Below are 25875 nucleotides of genomic sequence, written 5' to 3'. Positions count from 1 at the left end.
AGCCCTTGATGATATATCACCTTGAAAAGTGCTTTTTTTAAGACGAACTCCTTTGATCTTGCTGAAAGATGAACTCAGCCTGGTTTCCCTAATGACTAAGTAAAGTAAGTTGCTTTGTACTTTGCTGTATGAGTTGAAGCAGCCAGTAGAACGGGTTATACACAAGAGCTCTGGAGCAAGTAAGTCCTGAGATTGAATCTCGGTTCTGGTACTTGATAACTTGACTGCAAGCAAGTAACCAATGATCACTTTACAGTGTTGTTTAGATTATTAAATGAGATCATGTATACAAAGTAGTTAGCACATCATGAGTATTTAATTGATAGCTAAAAACACAAAAAATCTAATTAAATACAGATTGGTAATTATCAGTAATAGCAACTTAGAAATTATAAACCCATAAAGGTTTATACCTTTGTAAAGATTTCTCCATATAGCTGACAGTCTTTTGTTAAACGTAATTTACACAACAATTTAGACTTTTACTCTGGAACTCTGCTTTCAGAGATGACTGTTTCCTATATCTGAAGTTAAACTTGTAGAATGTCTGTGCTAGAATATATGATAAGAATATTCCTCTGGTTGCTCTTCAAAGCTAAGATTTTCTTTATATATGGTTTAACTTAAGGATTTCTTAGACATACTTGTTCTTGTGTTAAGACAAAGTTACCAGATTAGACAGTTTTTAGGGTGTTAGTAGTAGATTCTGAGAAATTAGACAGACTTTTTATTAAATCCTCTGATACAAGGTATTCATTTTCCAGGTAACTGACTTAATAGAAAGGGTTAAGGTGCCAGGTAAGATTATTAAGCCAACTGGCCCAGGGATTCTGGGAGTAAATTTCAACCTTTGATTTAATCCAACTTAACCCAACTGAGCAAAACAACCAAAAGCAGCTTCCATAAACAACCTACAAATATGTACTGGGTTGTACCACTGAGATACCAAAGAGAGTATAAATCAGGTCCTTGTCTCCAGTCAAAGCACATAAGCCACAGAGAGTAAATAGGAGCACCATACATGTCGACCTCCTCCTGATCATGACACACTTTCAAATATTAGACCTTAATATTTAAGTGGCAGACAAACTTGAATATTCAAAATGACACTAAAATAAGATAGCAGCAACTACAAAGCAGACTCCACTACTGGGTAACGTTGTTTTGTGATGTCTATAAATCCCTCTGTAGGGGGCCTTTCCACTTGGCTGTCTTTTAACTTTATATTGTTGTTTGAGCAAAACTGTGCACTGTCCTGACCACATTCTCTTTTAGCCTCACAAGACAAAGATCCTTCATGTGCCAGGAAAAAAGGGGAACTTTTCTTTGCTGACAGCTTAATTTATGCCTCTATATGCCTCAAGCTGAGTCCCACTTTACCTCGCAAGATGGCCCAGTCTACTCAGATAAACATTCCAACTGATAGATGTCCCTGAAATAGTAGGTGTAATCAACTGTAGAACCAATACATTTCACACTATGGGCAAAATTGGTCATCATATTTTGGTGGTTCCAGGCACACCAGTGTGCCTTGGCCAACTGATTAAGGACCTCATCTCTAACCAGAGTAGTCAAGAGCAGGGAGATGGGTGGGAACTCATGTAGTCAGAGATAGCATCTTAGAGACAGACCTCAAAGGATGGGTAAGATTTACAATTGTAGATGCATAAATGGTGGCTATTCCAGGTGAGGAGAATAACGTCTGTTTCATTTACAGCATAAAGGATTTTCACTTCCAATTTTCCAATTATCTTTTCAACTTCACTTCTTCACTTCTTAACATGGGGTACAATCTCCATAACAATTCAATTTATCCAAAGTAGGTGGCACAAGTTTTCTACAATATTAGATCATGAAATGACAGGGCCCTCCTTTCACCTAACAAGGTACAAGGTACAAACCCACATGCTATTGGATTTATGCCTGCAAGAGTCCAACCGTGCCCTCCCAAATCTGATTTCTGACTTTCTCTTTTATCCATTGAATGTTTGTCAGAACACAAAATCCCCTTGACACTTTTCAGGACCAACCCTACCTGACTCCTTCCCAGCATTTGTCACTGTCAGCCTTTCCCTCATTTAAACCCTTCTCTCGCTTACTCTGACACCAAACTCTTGGTTCTCCTCTCCTTCTGATCATTCCTTCTCAGGCTCTTTTCCTCTGTCCCTTAAGTGCTCCCCAGGGCTCAGATTTTGGCCCTCTTCTCTCTTCTCACTCTACACGCTCACAAAGGGAAACTGTCTGGGGATCCTTAGAACTGTGAAATACCTTATTTGAGGTAAGCAAGCCCCTTAACGGGGCTCACTAGCTCTCAGAAATTACTCTGCATTGGTTAAATAAAACTGACTCACAGGAATAAATAATGGGGAAAAGTTTGTTAGGGAAACTTCCAGCTACCGAATCTGCCCAGGAGGCAGGGACCACAACAGGAAAAATTTTGTAAGGAGTCTCAACTGAAACTTATTTTTTTGTTTTTATCAGGAACACAGGCCTTAAAAAGATAAGCACCTCTGAGCTTGTTTCCTAAGACATCTTATTTATCAGAATCCATTTTTAGACAGGACGTTCCAAGCGGGCTGGACTACACAATCGCGTTCACTGAGCTAACCCCAGCACCAGCCTGGGCCTAGCACCGAGCCGGTTAGGGGTTTGTCTATTGCACGGTGGCTCTGCCTGACAGTTCAGCCGTGCTGCGGCCCACTGGGGCGGGAGAGCAGGGAACGGAGCTAAGGTTGGCTCTGCTGAGAGGTGCTGCATTCAGAGTAACTCCTCGAGTAGCAGCAGACACCTGCCACAGGCTTAAGTCGTCTCCTCCTGACTTCACCCAGGTTCTCCTGCAACGAAAACAATCTAAGGAGTCGCCTCAGCCACAGCACATCTCGGGGCCGGGACTGCTCTGCCCACGCAGCAGCGCGGTGGAGGGCCGGGTGCGGCCCTGACGTCACGCTTGACCCCGCCCCTTAGGGGAGGGGCGTGAGCGCGGGAGCTCTGTTACATAGGCGCCTTCGTCCTATATAAGAGGCGCTAGAGGCCGACGGTGGGGTTTTGGGGAGATGGTTTTGCCGCCATTTTGTAGGGTGTTTGTTGCAGCGACAGGGAGAGAAGACGGCGGTTTGGTGACAGTTATTGGCCAAAGGGCCTTTTGCTTTTGAGGAGGTAAGGTTTCGGATAGGGTGTTCTGGGCTGGGCGGTTTCCCAGTCTTTTAGGTCTCGAAAGCTAGGTGTCAGAAAAACGACGGGATTCGGGGCCTCGGTGACCGGGGTTTCTTCGGGGCACAGCTCTGCTCGTGGCATTTGAAACCTAAAGTTGCCCCGGTGTCATGGTAGATTTAAAATCCAAGGGCGGAAAGGCCTCGGCACTGCCATTGACTCATCTCAGAGAGGCCAGGCCACTCATATCACGGCTCCTTAGGCCCGTGACCCGTCCCGCTGATCAGAGTGAGACCCTGCAAGAGCCTCCTGGGGCTAGTGTTGTCCTAGATCAAGCCTTACTCTGGGTCCCTGGCCTCGGCCGTTTGTAGCATTCTGGGATTTTCCGAGGTCAGACTTCTGCCTCTGAGTGCGCCAAAGGCCCTGGCCAGGTGCCCTGGTGGAGAGGCAGGGGGTGGGGACTGGGCGTCTGAGGAACTGCTAGTTTGCAAGTCCAGGTGGTGGAATTTAGCTCGTGCTTGTGAGAGGTCAATACGGAGAGGCTCATCCTTTGTGCAAACTGTTTTTTTCCTAAAGTGGAGCATAGTATTGTTGCATCAGATGTGCATTTCTGATACTTTTGGATCACCCTGTCCTTGATTACTTAAGTAACCATGAAATGCTTATACTATTCTTAGGAAACAGCGCTCCAAACTGACCACGTCAACCACCTGGTCTTATTTTATAGGTATCTTTGTATGATTGTGCTCCATACATACACCCACAGGCTTCTTGTTATCCATTACATACAGTACTCTTGGAGCCATCTAATCATAACTTTAACCTATATAGATATTTTTATATAGATAACGTCAAATTGTTGGGTAATATAGGGTGTTAAAGGGCAGTAGAGAATCAGGTTTCTAAGATGGATATAAACATCTGATGTTTATTGTATCTGATGTTTTTATTGAAGGACGTCCAATGATTCTAACATGTAGGATTCTTTGTTACTAAGAAATAGTGTGATAATTCTAGATAGTTTTTCTTTTTTTGTATGCGAAGGAACCTAATCTGTATAACCTGGATCTGGGATTCTTCTCTTGGCCCCTGAGAAAATATCTCTGAACAGTAGTGGTGGTGGTGGGGGGGACAGCTTCCTAACAGCTGAATTAAATTTAAAGTAATGAACTTGGCTAGAGAAATAAAAACCTTTGGCTCTCCCAAGATGCTTATTTTAATACTTGCATATTGATAACTGTGGTTATTTAAGAATTCTGCCTTGGTGAGCTAGTTATGGCCTACTGATAGTAGAAGGAAAAAAACAAAACTGAAGCAGGCACACGTGTTTTGCAAAAAATGCATTATAATAATCATAGTAATAAACCTCAGTCATCAGATGTTGTAATTTTGCTTGCTATGATTTAAGAATGCTTAACTAAACATTTTTAAAGAGTTCCTATGTGGTTAAAATATAATTTGGGTAATTGAAGGGTTAGAAGAATTCCACTAGAAATATAATTTTTTTGATGGCTTTTCTGATGGTCTTTTGGCTCAGGTTAATTTGTAATGTCATTTATTTCAGTTTCCCATATTCAAATGACTATGTAAATCAGAATGCTCACTTATCAATTTCCAGTGAGAACCCTGACTAGAGTTTTAGGATTTTTGTTGGACCTAAGAATCAACAAGAGAAGTGAGTTAAAAGATCTAAATATTTGGTGGCTTCGGTCCCTGATGGCATGATACCTACATTTTCTTAGGGAATACCTCCCAGGAGATGCCTCATTTTAAAGTCTTTTAATTCATTTGAAATCTTTTAAATTTTTTACTTGAATTTGTTTGCTTGTTACTGAGTCATTTGGGCTAACTGAAGGAGGTTAACTAAGTTGGTTTTGCTCCATTTTACCTGTTTTCAGCTCCTTGCTGAGTTGTGAACCTCACCCTCTTCAACAGTTTGGACATCACTGTTAAAAACTTGACTGCTTTGTGAAAGAATTAAGATTTGAAGAGGCAGAATGGGATGACATTGTTAGAACACAGATCCTGATCCTGAATGGAACCTGTGAGGATGTAGTTGGAGCCAAGGAATTGTCACAATTATCTGATTTCAGTGTGACCATATTCATCCTTATAGGTTCATTTCTTTAGTCACCCCAGATCTACAACAAATATGTTTAATTTTAAGAATGGTTGCAGGATGATCTGAAAATAAACAGTCATCTCCTATATTCTATCCCTAAGTGTTTCTCTGACTTCAGTTATTTGTATCACAGTATTTCAACAAAGCTGCATGACACTTGTGATATTTGTTTTAAATTAGTTCACATTTAAAGTTAACATCAATAACTTAATAATTTGACTATATCAATAACTTAAGAGATTAGTAATAATTTACCATAGAAAGAAGGTAATGATAAAAATAAAACCAAAAAAGTTATTAATTTCTAGCTAGATATTGTTGTCTACTGAAGGCTGTAAGCCTGAATCCTGACTCTTTTTTTAAAAATGGCAGTTAGCCAGTGTTAGTTGAAGATATGCACCAAGCTGAGAATTTATCCAGAAGAATGAAAAGAAAATGCATTAAGGTCTCACAGTGTTATCATTTAGTACTAGGTGTGTATGCCACTTAGAATCATCTGACATACCAGTGGGATAGTGCCTCCATGCCTTGGGAACCATTACCTATGAAGATTTTAGAACCTGTATGACCCCATGTGCTGGTTTTTTTCTATTTAATTAATATTAATGTGAAATATTTTATTTACTAAATATAACCGTCTGTAAATTCCACAACTCACTTTTCATTTCCATTAACAGATGAGGCATTCCAGAAGAACTCACTGCCCTGACTGGGATAACAGAGAAAGCTGGGGACATGAAAGCTACAGTGGAAGTCACAAACGGAAAAGGAGATCCCACAGTAGTACACAAGAGAACAGACATTGTAAACCACATCACCAGCTTAAAGAATCTTATTGGTAAATTACGCTTGAACTAGTACCATTTTAACACTAATAGTTGTAATGACTTGTCATTAGCTTATATAGCTTTCCTCTGTCAGATTGTTTCATAAATCAGTCAACAAATACTCATTCAGAAAATATTTACTGAGTGCCTCTTATATGCTAGACACTGCTGTGAATAGAACAGAGTTCCTACTCTCACATATCTGTGTACATTTGGGAGCTGTAGGAAACAGTTGCTGGAGTCCCAGCTGCCAGTAATATAGTTGTGGGAAATGAGACACACGAAAGTTAAGTAAGTGATTAAAGGACCAGTGAGTGCCTTTAACTTGTATGTAGTAGGGAGAGCTGTACATTGGGGCACTTATTTAGGGTTCCACAAATGAGAGCTAATGAAGGGTCGGGAGGAGTTCATCCAGATGGAAAAATAGCATGTGGTGTGTGAGAATGTTAAAGTGTGTTGGGGACTAGTTGCTTATACTGTATTCTACAGGTTATATTTGTAGATAAGGCCAGTGGATATGTTTGGGATTTTTAGAAGCTTGGCTGTTGTAAGAAGGACCTCATTAAAAATTTCCAATGGCATGTGTCCTGTTCTGTTGTATTCTTACCAGTGTAAAATTTGGAGGTACTACGTTTATATAGAATTGAAGGAATTTTTCAAGTTCCTAAATGATTAAACAAAGCCTAGGTGAATAGAGTTTCTTTCATTCTGTCCTCCGTTAATTTCCCTTTCTCATTTGTTTTTGGTGGTTCTATGTTTTCTCCTTGTTTTGTGCAGATGTTCCACTGGGACTGTTTGCCAGATTGCTTTCTAAATTAGCCAACTGGCGTTATTTAAAAAACAGTATGCAATTTTTTTCCTTCTCCATGCCAAAACAGACTTGTTCTGTAGAACAGTGAGCTTGTTGTTAATCAGTGCAGACTAATCATTCTTCACACACTATCATATGGAGGGAAGAGGGAGAATCTATGCCAGGATTTCAATGACCTGAGCTAATTAATGTATTATACAAGAATATCTGTACCCTATATTATGATAACTACAAAATACTCTGTAAGCCTTAACATATAGTACTAACCATTCATGGATTTATTATGCATTGTATGTGTCGAAAGGAAGTGATATGAATGATGAACAGTTATTCATATTCACAATTAACCACATCAAGATGATACTGAGTCAGTGCAATAACCACTAGGCCAATAGTTTCTTCTTTGATATTGGCACCAGAGATGTCTGGTGGTAATTGCTCTCCGTAATCTGGAGTAATCTAATAGTCTTTTTCAAGATTCAAATCTTCATAAGAGTTTTTCTTTTGTAAAATTATTGGAAAAAAAATGAAAAATACAGAAGCATATAAAGAAGGTACTCTTGGTAGGATGCTAGTCCCTCATTTGGATGTAAAGTTATTTCTTCTGAAAAATATCTTTGTATACAAATCTTTGCCTCTGAATATTTCCTGAAAATAGGTTCTAAGAAGGGACAGTTTCAAGTGAAAGGGTGTGAACTCTTATAAGGCTCTTGCTACATATTCACATATTTTTCCACATATTTTTCTAGAAAGTTTGTACCAAGTTACACTCCCTACGACATGCTGTCACTAGTCTTGTGTATTTTGAAATGCCAAGAATAGTGTTTTCTTTTCATTTGAATGTTTAAATTTCTGCTGAATTTGTCCTCTGTCATGTGCTTATTGAACACTTGAATATTTTTTTAATTGAAGTCTAGTTGATTGTGAACATTATTTTTGTATTCTTAGCCTATTTTTTCTATTAAAGCATATTTTTCTTACGATTTATCAGCGCTTTTATTGTATATCAATTATCTTACCTTTTTTCCTATATATTTCAGAGTGTCTTTTCTTTCTGATTTGTAAGTAGCCTGTGTATTGCTCCCTTCCTACAAGCTTAATCAATTAATTCTACACAGGAAGACTGATGTGGCTGTGAACACTGTGAACACATTTTATATCCTTAAATGTCTTGTTGTAACATAGAGTATCAAGCCTTAAACCAGTGATTCTCAAACTTTAGTGTGAATAGAATCACTTTGGAGGTATGTTTAAAATGCATATTACCAGATTATTCAGTGAGTCTGACCTGGGGTCCAGGGATCTTCATTTTTAAAAATTCAGTATTTCGATATTGTTAATAAACAGACCACCCTTTGAGAAACACTGTTTTAAGCCCTTTAGCCTGGCATGCAAGATTTTGGATGATCTGTTCCCAGCTTATTTATTTGCCTATGTTCCCCTATGTGAAAATTGCTCTTGCTGAAATTGTCTACTTACTATTTCCTAAGTAACATGTAGACAAACTCATCTCTAAACCATTCTGGCTAAAAGTACTCTATAAATGTAAGATGGTCATATGCAATTTTTCTTTCCTGGCACCACTTCTACTTCCTACTTTATCCAAATCCTGATGTCCCTATAAGATGCAACTCTTCCCTTCTTTTTCACGAAATCTTCCCTGACCATTTTAAGCATTATGAGTTTTTTCTCCTAAGCACTCATATCCAGGCTTTCGGCATTTCCTGCATGGTTGAGTTTTGTTTTATTTTTGTGTGAGTAATCTCAAATTGAACAGTTATTTGTTGGCAGGGATTTTGCCTCATATATTTTTTATCTTCCACAGGACCTGTGTGGAAATAGAAACGAATGCCCATAGCCTCATTAGTCTTGGCTGTTTTAAAGAACTACAGTGAAATATTCACTGGACATTCAGTGACTATTTGTAGAAATTCAATCAGTCTGTTCATCCTGTTCACTCTGTCCATATAGCCTTTATAATTCTGTAGACTTTGTTTATATAATCTCTAAGGCTCGGTTGTTGTAGGCTGAAGAGGTCCTCATCTTTTTAGTTTATCCTCATAGTATTACTTCACTCCATGTTTGTTATTCTATAGATTATTTATGGATTATCAGCAGCTCTAATTTCATGCACTAGTCCCGCTAAGGATTATTAGTGTTAGAGTTTTCTGATACATTTTAGACTTTTATGGGAAGGATGCCTTACAGAATTAAACAGATGCCCTTTAGAGTATGGTAATTTCTAGTTTGACGTATTGTAGATCTCTCCCTTAACGGTTCCAAGCAACTCATCAGATCCCTGACTTAGACCCAGATTTAGACCCTAATATCCTGAGTTGGTTCTCCAATGGCTAGAACTTAAGGCTGACACTGGGGAAAGGGGGTTTCTGCATCTCCCCAGCCTGGATTTGATGCCAGCCCTGTTGAGTAGCAGTTTTAGAGATGCTTCTCCATTATTTTTGCATAAACCAGCCTCCTGAGAAAAAAGAATGACAACATATTCTGGAAAAAGAACGAGGTTAGTGAGGGCAGTCTAGTTAACATCTGTCACTCCATTGCTTGTCAGGATTATTTTAGCTGGTGTGTCTGACTGGGCAGGTGTCCCCTCTCTCCCTCAGTGCTCCATGTGCATCCCTCTTGAATCTTCACACTGTTGAAAAGGATACTCATCCCAGGTAGAGAGGGGGACAGGAAACTGGGTCAGTTGACTCTGTCTTTTTCTTTCCATCAAATCAAGGCTACTTAACTGGAATCCATTGACTTCCTGAGGTCCATGATCTCTGAAATTCCTTGCCAAGTTTTGTTTACGCATTTGTGCATTTCTTAGGGGAGAGGGTCCATACCTCTCAATTAGATTTTCAAAAGGATCTGTAGATTCAGCAGTTAAGCACTATGGGGCTTACCTGGTGGCACAGTGGTTGACAGTCCGCCTGCTGATGCAGGGGATGCAGGTTTGTGTCCCGGTCCGGGAGGATCCCACATGCCATGGAGCGGCTAGGCCCATGAGCGATGGCTGCTGGGCATGTGCATCCAGAGCCTGTGCTCCACAATCGAAGAGGCCACAACAGTGAGAGGCCTGCGTACCGCAAAAAAAATAAATAAATAAATAAAAGAAGTTAAGCACTATGGCACCAGATGATGCTGTTTTCCCTGAATTCTTGTCTATTTCACAAGCAGGAGTGACAGGAAATTCAAAATGCAAAGGGAAGTAGGGGGTTGGGAAATCCTAAGCAAGCAATTACTAGAACCTTTTCTCATTTGAGGGGGATATATTTTAGATATTTTTGGCACATGAAGCAGCCTTCAAAAACTGTGTTGTCTATTTCTCAGAAAGATACAGGAAGCTCGAAATAGAGGAGAGGAGATGGAATAGGTGGTGTGTATAATAATACTGGCACATACAATAGGATTTAGTATGTGCTCTACAACCATGGCAAATCGTTTTCCTTCTAGGGATCTCAGTGTAGTCATCTGTAAAATGAAAGGCCTGAAATATATTTAAGATTCCTTTTAGCTCTAATACACCTTTTGTGAAAGAACTCTGTGTGCCAGAGATACCTAACTTACATTAAGAAGTAAAGGAATCCTGTTTTGCCTGCCTCATATTGTGTGTGGCTCTGCAAAAAGGAAGAGAGCTTAGTTACAGATGCATATATCATAAGATTGATGAATTTCAGAAGAGCAGTTTTGTGAATTTTTGGTCTTAACTTTCAGCAGAAGGTAAAGGGACACTTAATCAGGTAAACACTGAATATGTTGAATGATTTGACCCAAGGTTTGTTCCTTCATAGCAGTATATATTAATAGAGATATATGTACCCATTTGCTTGTTGGTTAAAGTAAAATTATTTAAGTTTTGTGAGTTAAGTATAAATTCTAATTCACCAATTTGTATTTTTTTCTTTTATTGAGTTAGCTGTTGAAACCAGGAATTCTTGAGAGAATGTTTTATTTTAACCACGTTAAAATGTGGTTAAACGTTAAAATGTTCTAGAATGAAGAGAGTAATTTTAAATCCTGTAATGTGTTTGCAGTCATTATTTAGAAGCAAGGTTCTTGAATGAGAGATATTATCGGGACCAGAGATACATTGATGAATACAGAAATGACTACTGCAAAAGATATGTTCCTAACATTGATGAACACAGAAATGACTACTGCAAAAGATATGTTCCTAACATTGATGAATACAGAAATGACTACTGCAAAAGATATGTTCCTAACATTGATGAATACAGAAATGACTACTGCAAAAGATATGTTCCTAGACGTTATCACAGAGACGTTGAAAGCAGTTATCGAATCCACTGCAGTAAATCTTCAGTCCGAAGCTGGAGAAGCAGTCCTAAAAAGAAGCGTAATAGACAATGTTCAAGTAATCAGTCACGTTCGGTATGATTGATTTTGTTTTTATTTTGGGTGGATACTTATTTGTGTGTAAAAGCTCTTACTGAGCCAATAAGTTTGAAAAAGTTTATAATACTATATGAATATAATTGTGTTTATATTACTTGAATCCTTAAAGGAAACTTCCAAATTCTTACAACTAATCTGCATTTATTAGTTAGTCCTCATTTGCCCACATTTACTCATTTTCTGCAGACGAGATCATGAGGTTCTTGATTTTAATGTTAAAAATATTTTTATCTTTTATAACATAATCATACGAAAAGATGAAGCACCCATCTTTTCTTTCATCTTAAACATTTTTTACTTTAAAAGAAACCCCTTTCCCAGTACTTGGAGACAAATGTAGAAAGTTGCACTGGTGGATACTTACCCTGTGTATAGCACAATCTGCAATTAGTTCCATTGGAGTTCTGAAAGTGGGTGCTGAAGGGGAAATTATTGTCCAGAAAGCCTGCCTTTTTTTTACACTCATGAATCTTCACTTGTTTGCAGTAAACTATGAATTATTATTTTCCTCCCCAAGTTTTCTTCAGTAGAACTATCATTGATTAGATCAAACATTGACATTAGCCTTTATTTTCCCCTTTTATTTTAATAAGTATGTTTAAAAATATTGCTCAGTATCAATTTGAACTAATCTTGACATTTTCACACATTTTCCTGCCAAACTAGACATTTCAACTCACAGCATAGGCTATTTTATAACGAGATTAATAGATCATGACATTGCATTCTTTAAATTTCAGACTTCAATTAAGTCAGTATTTTAGAGACAATTGTGTTGTTTTTTCTATTGCCACTTTAAGTAACTTATCTGAAAATCTTGCCATGTTTTTCTTCTGTAACATAAACTGTGTCCTGTGAATTTCTGGGGACTGAATTTGAAATTGCTCCTGCCAACTGTTCGTGGCCTGGTTCTTATCTGAATGCCTGAATATCTCCCCGCTGAATGAATTGCATATTCTGCCCTGAATTCACTCTGCTATATTGATTGGCTGGACGATCTTGGTGCTGCCCACTTGCCATTCCAGAAGAGCCACCAAAGGAAAAGATCCAGGAGTATAGAAGATGATGAAGAGGGTCACCTTATCTGTCAAAGTGGAGACGTTCTAAAAGCAAGATGTATAGAATATTTTTCAACACTTTTTAAACTTTGCAGACAGAATAATCTTTTTAAGAATAGTTTGTCAGCGGGGGGCTAAATAACTCTTCATTGCTTTTTTGTTTTGTTTTTTGTGGGTTTGTTTGTTGTTCTTTTGTATTTCTTCTTTTCTATAGAGTTTAAATATTTCTACTCTAAAGTTCCAAAATAATCAGTGGAATTTGAGATTAGAGCAAGAAAGATAGCTCTATCTAAGTTATTTTTGTAGCAGCTGAAAATAAAATAATTTGAGTGCTGGAACCTTAATTATGCTTTAATAGAGAGCATTTGAAAAAAATCCACACTTAAGCATTCATTATTTGAATAACTGATAATTTGTACTCATGTACTTACACTTCTTTCTCCCCCCTCACTTTAGATGAAATCGTGAACACTTTGGGAGAAGGGACCTTTGGCAGAGTTGTAGAGTGCATTGATCATGGCATGTAAGTTTGTTGTTTTTCTTTTTTGAAGATTCTGATATTTTTGGTGGAGAAGGATCCATAAGTTAGATGAAATGGAATTTAAGTGGTAGCTATGTGTTTTCCTGGGAGGTATAAGTATTCAAAAGTTCTTGAACTGTGTATGATTTATTTACCATAAGTATGGATTTTGACCAAGAATGCTGAAAATGTTTATCAGATGGAGTTCATTGAAATTAATGTCAGTGTTCAAGTGAAGACTTTCCCAGAACTTAGGTCCTTGGCTTTCTATAAGAGATTTGGAGTGCTTTACCCTACTTTTGAATTGCAGAGACAATAAATTAGCATGTCTAATCTTCTTGGTTGAAAAAGTTTTATTTCCAAAGGATAATATTTGCACGTTAGGATTAGCTTCTCAAACTATAAATAAATTATATTACTTGAAGCCTACAGAATAAAGTCCAGATTCTTTAATGAGTTATACTAAACTTTTTGTTATTTGACCCTCTCTGCTTCATTTTCATGTTTTCCTCTAGGATCTCTATTCTGCGGTTGCAAATTTTTTTGTAAGTGAACGTCTTACAACAGTTTAGTGGAAACTGCACATTTCTAAATTGACATCTCAACTTTTCATCATAAAATAGTTGAGGATGTAATTTCCAGCTTATTGTAAATGCTGATTTAAAAAAAAACATATTTCTCTTTCTAAATATGTTTGGGGGAATCTAAATACAACAGCTTGATACCTCCTGTCATCCATGAACAAACTTTGCTTGAATACTTAGAAATGCTTTATCTTGAACTTAACTTTTACTTCTCTTTTCATAAAGAATATTATCCTAAATGTCTTTTATTATCACCCTTTCCTCTCTATGACAAAAATGTGAACATAAAGTAAAATTTTAAGATATTTTGAAATACTTTGACTTAGGAAAGTTTGTAAGAATTCCCATCTCTTCTTCACCCAGATTCCACAAATGTTAACATTTTACAGTGTTTAATCATTCTCTATATTTACATGTTATATGTATTTTCAAGTTTTGCCAGCTTATCTACAACCTGATTCACATTTCACTAGTTGTCCCATTTAGGTCTTTTAAAAATTTCTTGAGGTTCCAAGACTTGAGTATTTGAGATATTCCAATGAATAGTATTCAATTGATCAAGTACAAATCTGTTACAAATTTTGATACTTATTAGACCTAAAACATACAATGTAATTGAAAATATATCTTTTATTGAGATGGTTGGGGCCTTTAAAAAATGAGTTCCTGTGTGCATAGATAAATCTTACTGTTTTAACATTAAGTTTCCATTTTTCTTTTTTTTAACTGACAAGTAATATGAAAGCTTATAAGTTTAAGGTGTATAAAGTTGGTTTGAAACATTTATATACTGCAATATGATTACTATAGTAGCATTAGCTAACACCATTATCCATTTTTCATTTTTATAGCTATTAGCACTGTTCATTTTTATAGCATATTAGCAGTTAGAAAACTTGTCCATATGATGAAATAGATGAGACTAGAAGAAGTTTTGTCACAGCAGTTTTATAGTCATTCTTTTAAGTCTTGAGATATATGCTATACATCATAGGGAGATAAATCATTAAAAATTTATTTTGATGATTATATATCAGCCCACAACTTCATTGGGACCTTGTCAAAAGAAATGAGTTCAGAATAGGTTTGCTATCCAGCCACTAGAAAAATTTTTGCCTCAAAGAATTTTTTTTCTTTTTATAAACAGCCTGGTGCACAAACCTTGCCATATTAATTTCACGTGCATGGGGTTCTCTTTTGTAATGTGGGAAGGCCATAGTGAAAAATGCAGGGTTGACTGCTGGCTTGTATTCAAGAAGAACAGGTTTAGAAGAGAGGACAGAAGGAAGCTGAAGATTTGGAAATCCTTTTCCTCAAAATCATTTACAGCTTTTTTTTTTTGGCCATGCCACGTGGCTTGCGGGATCTCAGCTCCCCGACCAGGGATTGAACCTGGGCCCACGGCAGTGAAAGCTCATGTCATACACCACTGGACCACCAGGGAATTCCCTCTGCACTTTTTAGGAAGTACTACAGATGCCCCGGTCTAAAACACGCTGCCTTACATTGTTGCTATTTATACCTATTCGCATCAGTGAATGCACTAAACATTTTTTTGGCTTGATGACTTATTGATGGTGTCTCCTTTGCCAGAATTATCTAACAAACTGATAGTTGTCTTTCTTCTCTGAGGAAGTCTGAGCTCCCCTAACTCTGATGGTTATGCTCTTTCTTCTCTCTATTCCTTATACCAGGCACTTCTAACCTTATGATAAGTTGTTCAAGTGTCTGTCTTTTCCATTAGTCTGTGAGGTACATGGGACAAGCTCTTTTTAACAGTGATTCCAATGCAACATCTGGCACAGTCTCTCTAGCCTGGTGAATGAGTAAATGTTTTCAGCAGTAGTATGTTAAAGGTTTATATTTTTATCCTTTTTTAAAAAAAAACTACTTATAAAATCTAGGTAAATTTAAACTTTTGGAAACAAACATTAATGTTCATAAGTATTAAGAGAAATCATCACTCTGTATAATGTATATTTTGTCATAATGTTTTGAAAAAATGTTTATAGATCTGCTATAATATACCCTGAAAGATTATTTAGGAAAATAGCATAGAGTGATTGGTACTTAACAAGATGATGCTTTAGAGCAGGTGTCCCCAACCCCTGGGCCGTGGACTGGTAGGAACTGGGCCTAACAGCAGGAGGTGAGCAGTGGGCGAGCGAGTGAAACTTCATCTGCTGCTCCCCATAGCTTGCATTACCACCTGAACCATCACACCCGCCCGCCAACCATGGAAAAATTGTCTTCCTTGAAAACGGTCCCTGGTGCCAAAAAGGTTGGTGACAGCTGCTTTAGAGGATATATGTCTTCAACGCCCTTCTGTACATTTACCATTTTCATTTTGTTTTAAAGGGGTGGCATACATGTAGCAGTGAAAATCATAAAAAATATGGGACAATATCATGAAGCAGCTCATTCAGAAATCGAAGTATTAGAGCATTTAAATAGTACTGATCCCAATAATGTCTTGTAAGTAATAAACTTGGAACTGTGATCCATTATGTTACATGAAATAATCAGAATTCTGTGAACTGAATTATTTGTATTCTGATCTGTTTCAGCCGATGTGTCCGGATGCTAGAATGGTTTGATCATCATGGTCATATTTGTATTGTGTTCGAACTCCTGGGACTTAGTACCTATGATTTCATTAAAGAAAATAGCTTTCTGCCATTTCAAATTGACCATATCAGGCAAATGGCATATCAGATCTGTCAGTCAATAAATTGTAAGTATACTTGTTAAATTTTTAAATACCAGTAAATTAAAGGTTTTATTGGACAAGCAACATATCAAACCATTGTCACTAAAAATGCACGTTGCAAGTAAAGATGAAACCACTTTTGATCCCTACCTCTACTACTAATTCTCCTTTCCCCCGGTACAGATTAAATTTGTAAGTGAAACTAATAATGTCTTTTTGTTCTTTTGTAGTTTTGCATCATAATAAATTAACCCATACAGATCTGAAGCCTGAAAATATTTTATTTGTGGAGTCTGACTATGTAGTCAAGTATAATTCAAAAATGGTAAGTTACACTTGTTTTAATTTTGGTAGTTGTCTTTAAAATTAATTTAGCTTGGTGATCCTTGGATGAGGAATTTTACCTTTGAGGCTTATTATATCCTGACGTTTAACCCAAAATGGGTAATCTTTTGCCTTTCTCATGGGGTTATTTTGAAAATCAAAAAGAGAATTCATGTGCAAGCCTTTTGGATAGTGCTATAAAATATTTCATATCTTTATTGATCTTTGTGATTACTTAACTGTATCTCTAGAAACGTGATGAACGCACACTGCAAAACACAGATATCAAAATTGTTGACTTAGGAAGTGCAACATACGATGATGAACATCATAGCACTTTGGTATCTACACGGCATTACAGAGCTCCAGAGGTCATTTTGGGTTAGTAGATACCAGACTTCCTGATATTTTAATTGAAAAAGAGATATTTTGTTCTCTATAGCTTTTATTGGGGGGCAGGTAGTTGGGGGATAGCTGTAATTTTCTTAGCAGTGTACAGAAAATGTTTTCTGTTTTCATAAAAGCTGTCTGGACATTGCTATAAATATTTTTCCTGAGTGGGAAAAATGTGATATCATCTGTAAAGATATTCCAGGTGGTGGTTCTTTTTGAACAAGTCAGTCTTACAAGATCATAAGAGAACAAGCTGTATTGGCTAAGTCCATGACAGCAGTGTGATTTTGAAGCGATGTGGGCACCTCTTTTCGTCTCATCACAAAGCATGGTGCTGGTGAAAATGCTAAAGATTTGGTTGGCAGACGTCTAGATGTAGGGTGGATGGAGGTTAAGAGGAGAAGAAAGAGGGGCTAGTCTAAGAGGAGAGCTTTGATCATCTTTGACGTGGGAAAGCATGGAAAGGAAAATTAGTTAAGGTGCAGGGTTTTTCAATATTAATAAAAGGGAACTCAGTGAGGGAGAGCGCATCTTATGCCTCAAAATTTAAAAGTTCGAGACCGAGTCATGTTGATAGAGCAAGGAAGTCAGAGATGGATTTGGGGGCTTGGAGACAGTGGGAATAATTCAGATCAGGTGATATTGGGAGATAGTTAAATGGTATAAGCATATTACTTCACCAAAAGTAAGTTTCAACCGAGGTTGGATAGTAAAACATCTTTGTGGAATCAGTCTTTTCCACTTTTTACCTTTTGTCTAAGAGGACTTGGTAGTTGAGAATATGAGTGTGAGAGCAAACTAATGATGTTTACCTAGACTAAAGAATTAGTAAAAGGGACAGGAAATTAAGAATAGTATGTAGTGCTGGCTAGTAGAACTTTCCATGATGATAGAAATGTTGTATATCTGCACTATCCAACATGGTAGCCATTAGTAGCCACACGTAGACTACTGTGTACTTTCAGTATAGCCAGTGTGACTGAGGAACTGAATTTTAAATTAATTAAACTTTTCGATTTAAATAACCACATGTGGCTAGTGGCTACCACATACGATAGCACAGGTTTGGAGCTCATCTTTGAGAGTGATGTTACTAGGATTTCTGCTTAGTATGGTCTGAAAGAAGCTGCTGTGTTGCAGTAGTTTAGAAAATGTATTCATGGTTGAGGACTGAAGGCTGCAATGAAGGTAAAAGAATAGAGTGTGGAAAGAGATTGTGGACAGAGAGGTGTTTTCAGAGCTTAAAAAGAGATAACTTGCTGTGTTTTATCAATTTTAAGAAGAAGATTTTTCTCCACATTTTAACATGTGAGGAAACATAAGACAAAACGGCATTTTTTCTTGGTTATTGGTTCATAAAACAGTGGTGTATCTTACAGTTAGTTAATGGCCTCCTCCTAGATTGTGTAAGATACAGTGATTCCTAGTAATAATACAGTCCCATGTGTGACCAGGCTGGGGATAGTTGATATAAATCTGAAATTGGGGTTATTGGTGTTTAGGAAAAGAAACGAACAGATGGGAAGATTAGAAGGGTTCTTTGTGTGTTTGTGAAGTGTTACTCCTGAGGATGAAGGCAGAATTAGGTTGAAGAGGAAGATGTTGTCAGGTGCCACCACTGAGGAGGGCAGTTGGTCTCATGACTTGGGTGTTGGTAGTAAACAGAAGTTGGTAAAAGTGAATGATGTGAAATTCCAAAGAGTATGAGAGCTGAGCCATAAGAGAATGAGGTAGTTTACAGTCACTTGGGAGAAAGCTGGACTGGGAGACAGGAGTGGCTGGAAAAGAAAACTTTCATCTTAGATCGAAGCTCTATCATTTGCAGATTTTGTATGTGTTACTGTAAGTAGAAACCATGCTCCATTATCCTTTTGTTCAAGTGATAAGTACCATGAGGGTTAACAAAAATGGCTAAATCATAGTCAAGTTCCTTGAATATATTGTTTCTTCCTTTGTCTTTAAATTCAGTAATGTTACTGAAAGTAATTGAAATGTCTTTTAAAGTACGTTTTATTTGTACATTTTTTTTTATTAAAAACTTAATCTTTAAAAGGTTAAAACATCTGTATGGTTTACTCTTTTCCTTTCTAATTAGATAGAGACTTAAGGCTAGGTGTTTTTTTCTTTTCTGAATAATGTTACTATTGAGAATTCTGAAGGAGAAAGTATATATGATCATGTATAGACAACCTGAAAGTACATATATAGATACCTCTCTATGTGAACTTTAAATATCTGTATAATTCTGCTTATGGGTGACACTGCTTATAATATCCATTATAATTCTTACATAATTTATGTGACACTACTATTTCTTTTAATGGAAGAAATAAACTCAGATATCAAGCTGATGGTAATTGATAAGGGGTTAGTAATTACACTCTGAGGATAATTATTGACCTATGTTTGCACTAATAAAATGTAAAATTTCATAGAACAACCATTAAGTGGTTATAACAGTGCTCCTCATTGCACAAGCAATTCAGAGACTATGGAATATTTGCTAACCCCTCTTACTTTCCATAAAATGCCTCCTCCCCCAGGTTAAAATACTGTAAGTTGATACAAGGATATGGAGGACTCTGAAAGCATACTGAATAATGTTTGGTATAAAACTAAAAATGTAAACCCTGAATTTACTATCATATTCTCCTAAATGGGCTATATAAAGAGAGCACCCACATAGGAAAAGATATTGTGTATTGGCAATTAAAAATGGTTGCATAATGAAATGTTTGGTTTTGTTTTTAAATAGCTTTAGGTTGGTCTCAGCCATGTGATGTTTGGAGCATAGGTTGCATTCTTATTGAATATTACCTTGGTTTCACAGTCTTTCAGGTATGTATTTAGTAAATGTTACTTACTGATTCATAATGAGCTTTAATGTTAAAGGCATGTTAAAGTTTTTGTTTCCATATTGGAAAGTTGCCATAGTGTCATTATTCTTAAGATGTAAACTTCCATGTGCAAAATAGTCATCCTTCTCTAAAACCATAGTTGAATGAAATACTCTCAGTGAATGGTCATAATTCATTCTGCATGTGGAGCTTTTAAACACATGGGCCATATTGACTTCATATGATCCAGTTTATTGTGATGCTCCTTCATAAATTTACATTAGTGTTACTATGGTCAGTTTTAATTCAGCTCTGGTTATGTTGCACTTTTATTAAAAGAATTCAGAAACAGTAAGATGTATTAAGCATGTATGACACCCTAGGCACATTTCTAAGCACTGTGTGTATAAAAATGAAAAGACAGCATCTCTCTCCTCAAGGAAGACATACACAGAATAGACATGGGATAACGTACAGTACAATGTGATACTTGCTATAATGGAACAATGTAGAAGGGAACCCAGAAAAGGTGAACAGTTAAGTTTCCTTAGAGAAGGCATCACTGAGGAGTAGGGAGTTTAATCCAAGCTATAAGGAAAAGTAAGAGTTTGTCAGAAAACTAGAGTGTGTGATGGCCATATCAGGAAGAAATGGTATTCATAAATGCAAGAGGCATAAAGGAAGCTACTCTAGTTGAGGAAGGATGAATAGTGCTGCCGGAGTGTCTTGGATAAATAGGAAAATGGTGTGAGTAGGCAAGTACTGATTCATAGTGGATTTGTTTGCCATAGAAAGGTATTTGTTTTATCCTAGGAGTCAGTGGTTTCCAAATGTAGACCGGTCTAAAATGAAAATGATTTTGTAGGGTTGCCGTTCTGGCTTTCATTTAGAAATTACCTCTCCTGTTTTTTTTTTGGTATTAAAATGTTCTTTCTATGAAATGATAATAGTTATTGGCTTACTTGGCAGAACAAAAAGGAGAAAATGTTATTTAGGTCTCTACTTGTTTTCCTCATAATTTTGCTTATGTCGGAAAACTAAAAGTCTTGAAAGCTTCAAGTGGTGTAACCATTGGAGAACTTTAAGAGGGTTGTGATTTGATCAAGGTGTGTTGTTGGATGGGGTGAGGGTGGTTAGGAAGTTCCTGGCTAATACTGTCAAGGTTGCTTTGAGGTTATGGCAAGGCAGGATGAGGAGGGAGGAAGCTGTGATGAATTATAAGTCACTTAGGTGGCTGTTGCAGAATATATGTGTTCACTGCTATGGGGCACCTCACCAAACTTCTGTCTACTCCGTAGAGATCTGTTAAAAGTACTCTGAGTTTGTAGACAAGTTTGATATCTAGAACATAGCTGTCGGACATTTCTCGGGGGTGGTGTCTGCTTTTGTGGTAGTAAGCTATAGGGTCAAGGAAAAAGTTGAGCACAGTGCATGCTTTCTTCATTCTGACACATATAAAATCCTTCAGATGGTTTTATGATTGTAAATCATTCTGAGATCTTAAGCGTCGATTATTAACTTTGGTGTGAGATGTTGTTTATATTTTAATTCCACCCTCCAAAATAGTCTTCAACTAAGGAACTTTTTGAAGATAATGGAGCTTGTATTATTTATTCCTGTCATGACTTAAGAACATTTTGAAAGCAGTGTGCTAGGCACAGTAGTTAATGGATTTAAAAAGCATTGCACATAGACTCTGCTCTTCAGAGCAAGGATTGGCAAACTATATCCTATCTGATGCCTGCTTTAAAAAATGAAAAAGAATATGTGGTGGAGACCATCTGTGACCATCCAAGCCTAAAATATTTACTATCTGGTCCTTTACAGAAGAAGTTTGCCAGCCTCCACTTAGGAGTGTACCATTTAGTTTAACAATTTATTCTACTTTAGCCAAAGCTCTGTTACTGTGTAATTTAAGAATATGAGTTTTGACTTGGGTTCATAGCTCAGGTTTCCTCATTGATGAGCTATATGAGCTTGAGCTAGTATCTTAACCTCTTTGAAAGTTATGTTCCCACATTCCTAGCTCAAGGTTGTTGTAAGAATTATTGGGACTGTATTTTTATTGTCTAGGATTAGTGTTACAAAGTTGCTATCCATTGGGTAATGGAGGTTAGTTAAGCAACCGATAAAATGAGTAGCCAGGTTTTTGGTAATCTTCCCAGTCATCTCTCAGTTAAACAGTGCAAGTAATACAAATAAGGAAAAACTGTTCTGTTTTACATTAAACAACTTATTCGAACATTGTAAATCAACTGTACTTCAGTAAAATATACTTAAAAAGTTGTTCCTCAATCAGCTATACAGACCTTACCAATTCATTTCAGAAATCAGACAATCAGTGTAGCTCATTCAGTTTTATTCCATCTTTGAAGTAGAGTGTAGTATAAATTGTATAGCTGTCTAATCTAGTCCTTTTATGGAAACACTATTTTCTTGGTTTTTTCTTAACATTTATTTATTTACTTTTTTTTTGGTTGCATTGGGTCTTCATTCCAGCACGTGGGCTTCTCTCTCATTGTGGTACGTGGGTTTTCTCTCACCAGTTGTGGTGTGCAGTTTCCAGAGTGTGTGGGCTCTGTAGTTTGTAGCTCACAGGCTCTCTTTCTGTGGTGGGCAGGCTTAGTTGCCCCGCAGCGTGTGGGATATTAGTTCCTTGACCAGGGAGCGAACCCACGTCCCCCGCATTGGAAGGTGTATTCTCTGCCACTGGACCACCAGGGAAGTCCCGGACACACTGTTTTCTTGTGTTTTCCTTTTATGTGCATGTAGGGAAATGGAAAGTGCTAAGTTTCTTTTTCCTATTTTTTTAGACTCATCATAGTAAAAAACACCTGGCAATGATGGAACGTATATTAGGACCCATACCAACACACATGATTCAGAAAACAAGGTATGCTTTTTAAGATTAAAGTCCTTATTGGGTACATGCAGTGGCCTATACTCAAACTATAGAAAAGCCATCTTTGTTGTTATTGCTTATTCCAAAGACTGTAGATTTTGAATTTTTTTTTCATGAAGTCAAGTTTTTGAAAAATAATGCAATATTTACTTTGTGATCCAGTAAATAAAGTGGTGTTTTTATACTCAAGTTAACCTCTGCATAAATGTTTTCCTAGGTTGATTTAAAAATAATACATAGAGTAGTAAAAAGAGCTTGATTTTGGAGTCCTATCTAAATTTGAACTCCAGACTGTTGCAAACCACATGTACATCTTTGGACAAGAATACTATAAGTGGTTTCAAAACATCGCTTCACTGCAGAAGTCATCCAGGGAATTGTTAACGATTTCTAGCCCCATTCCAGATCTAGTGAAATCAGAATTTACAGGAATGGATCTAGGATCCTCTGTTTTTGACGCTGGCATTGTTTCACATATGGTACAACTTAGGTGGGATACTAAAACTTCAGAGGGTACAAGATTAGGAAAAATACCATATAAGGTATCCAATATAATTATTGCTGAGATATTTAGTAATTGTATGTTTATGTATATATATAGAGATGTCTATGGTTCCATCTTTTCCCCCAATCCCCTGGTGGGGGCAGGGTAAGAATGTGGGTTTTGGGTTTTTTTTTTTCTTGAAATTTAATCCAGACTTCTCTTTCCTATAGGAAACAGAAGTATTTTCTTCATAATCAGCTAGATTGGGAGGAACATAGTTCTGCTGGTAGATATGTTACGAGACACTGCAAACCATTAAAGGTAAAACAAAAAACCAAAAAAACCTGTTTTAACTATTTTTTATTGTCTTTCTTAAACAAAGTCATTTTTCCCCTCAGGAATTTATGCTGTGTCATGATGAAGAACATGAGAAACTGTTTGACCTGATTCAAAGAATGTTAGAATATGATCCAGTGAAAAGAATTACCTTGGATGAAGCATTGCAGCATCCTTTCTTTGACTTATTAAAAAAGAAATAAAATGGAAATCAGTGGTCTTACTATACTTCTCTAGAAGAGATTATTTAAGACTGTGTCAGTCAACTCTAAACATTCTAATATTTTTATAAACCTTAAATTATTTTGTACAGTTAAGTGTAAATGCTGTATGTTTTGTATCAATTGCATAATTATCTTGTTAAGCAAATATGGTCTTGATAATGAATGAAATATAAAAGCTAAAATTAATTTTCCTTTTTTGAGATTAATTACCATTTTTAAAGACCTTTGGAATATCCTTTGTGTCCAGTGATTGATCTTGCCTTTTTGTACATGGAGGTTGACTCTTGGAAGTGATTTTTGTGTTTTGTTTTTTGGTTTTTTTGAGTAAAAGGAAATCTTGACTACTTCATTCTTAAATGAATATTCTTTATTTACCTCAAACTTTCCTTAACTTTAAAAGATTTTTCTGTAATTGTTGAACAGGTAATAAGTATTATTAACTTTAAGTAGGCAGGTATTAGAAACCAAAACCCATAGGAACTGTTTGCTGTTGGAATTTCGTTAAATTGTAAGTATTGTGTTCTGTTTCATTGGTTGATGTCAGTGGTGGTAAGTAGCATTCATGGAAAGACATCCAACTTGTGCATCGTAATAGATTAATAAAACCACATACACACTTCGTTTAAGATTAAAGTCTAACTGGAAAGTTAGCTTGAAAAGTCCTGTTTTCCAATGGTTATTTATGTAGTTAGTCACAAACGTAGAAATAGGAATTCTGATGACTGAGGTTTTTGTTTTTAATGCCAAATCTTCAGGAGTCTAGAAATTGTCCAATATCTGTCTCCTTACCATATGAAGTATAAATACTTAAACCTCAGCCTATGAGACTTTATGGCTATTATTAAACAATTTGTATTTATGTTACTGTTTACTGGAAAACAAAAAAAAAAAGATGATTTGATCAGAGAACACTTGGGAAGAAAACTGCAGAAATTTCCAGACCCTGATTGGTTAACATAATGAACTTTTTGTTCGTCTGTAGGTATTTTTTTCTGTTTACCTGTTTACACATGAAAAACTAAATGGTAGGGGCTTCCCTAGTGGCACAGTGGTTGAGAGTCCACCTGCCGATGCAGGGGACACGGGTTCGTGCCCTGGTCCAGGAAGATCCCACATGCTGCGGGTCGGCTAGTCCTGTGAGCCATGACCTGTGAGCCTGTGTGTCTGAAGCCTGTGCTCCACAACGGGAGAGGCCACAACAGTGAGAGGCCCATGTACCACAAAAAAACAAAAAACACACAAACAATGTTAAATGATAATTTAGTAAAAAAAACACCAAAACTATTGATCAGTATGCCAGGTAAAAATTTTTTTGTTGTAGAATTCATGATTGCTTATCCAGATAAAGTTTTTTGTTAAAAGTATTCCCATTTCTGAAGTGCATTACCAAAGATTTGAGTTTCATCTGTATTCTGAACATAAAATGCATGTAATTTATTGGTATGACAAATGGTGATACCAAGTGGGTTTCTCTACATGATCCGCTGGTAGCATTTGCACATATAGTAAAGCTATGTTCCTGACATTGACTAGGAATTTAAGAAAGCTGAAATAAGTTTTGCCATAGAATCACTGCCTAAATTATTCTTAGGCCTCTGATGCAGTCCACATATAGTTCAACTATGTTATATGTTATAAGGTTTTTTTTAAAGGAGCATTTGATGTAAAGAAAAGGTTTTTCCTTAACACAGCAATCTCGTTATAGAGATTAAGAAGTCAGCCATCCTTTATTTTCCTCTCCATTTCCATACTGCTAGTGCCACTGTACTACCGAAGCCTCCTGACCTTTCCCTACAAGTGCTCCAGGTTCCCAAATTAATGTTTACTTTCTCCCCCATCAGAAACTCATTCCTTTGGAGTAGCTGATCTCAAGATATAGGAGGAAAGAAAAATATCCACACTCTTTCTTACTAAGAAGTTAATGATTGCTAACCCCTTTCCCTGCTGAAAAGTATTTACATTCTTCACTAAGGGTATTTGCTAGTTCCCAGGCCTAATTCATGGAAGTTTAGGAATTAAAGTGAAACTTCAGTGAATTAGGTAGGATAGAAGAAAAGTTTAGTGGTGAGGATGGTACCTCTGGTATCATATGAGTGTCTCCTGCTAACCTTCCTTCCCATCTTCTGTGAACTCTCAGGTTCCTACTCTTATTTGCCTTTTTCCTTGTACTTCTGGAC

General features: G+C 36.8%; 1 protein-coding gene across 1 annotated transcript; it reads left to right on the top strand.

The window, feature by feature from the left end:
- Positions 1 to 5949: 5949 nt before the first annotated feature.
- Positions 5950 to 24009, top strand: LOC308609920 (dual specificity protein kinase CLK4-like; the record flags this gene model as incomplete). The annotated part of the gene is made up of 12 exons (XM_081259196.1): positions 5950 to 6110; positions 10945 to 11302; positions 12352 to 12442; positions 12841 to 12907; positions 15847 to 15963; positions 16056 to 16222; positions 16429 to 16523; positions 16774 to 16903; positions 19671 to 19753; positions 22566 to 22645; positions 23369 to 23459; positions 23537 to 24009. The coding sequence occupies 12 exons, from the start codon at positions 5950 to 5952 to the stop codon at positions 23675 to 23677; spliced, it is 1581 nt and encodes a 526-aa protein (XP_081115322.1). The 3' UTR covers positions 23678 to 24009.
- Positions 24010 to 25875: the final 1866 nt, after the last annotated feature.

Source organism: Mesoplodon bidens (assembly GCF_964165515.1).
Source record: "Mesoplodon bidens genome assembly, contig: HAP1_SCAFFOLD_92, whole genome shotgun sequence".
Classification (NCBI taxonomy): Eukaryota; Metazoa; Chordata; class Mammalia; order Artiodactyla; family Ziphiidae; genus Mesoplodon; species Mesoplodon bidens.
The sequence above is the reverse complement of the archived record's forward strand: the minus strand, read 5'-3'. Positions and strand labels throughout refer to the sequence as shown.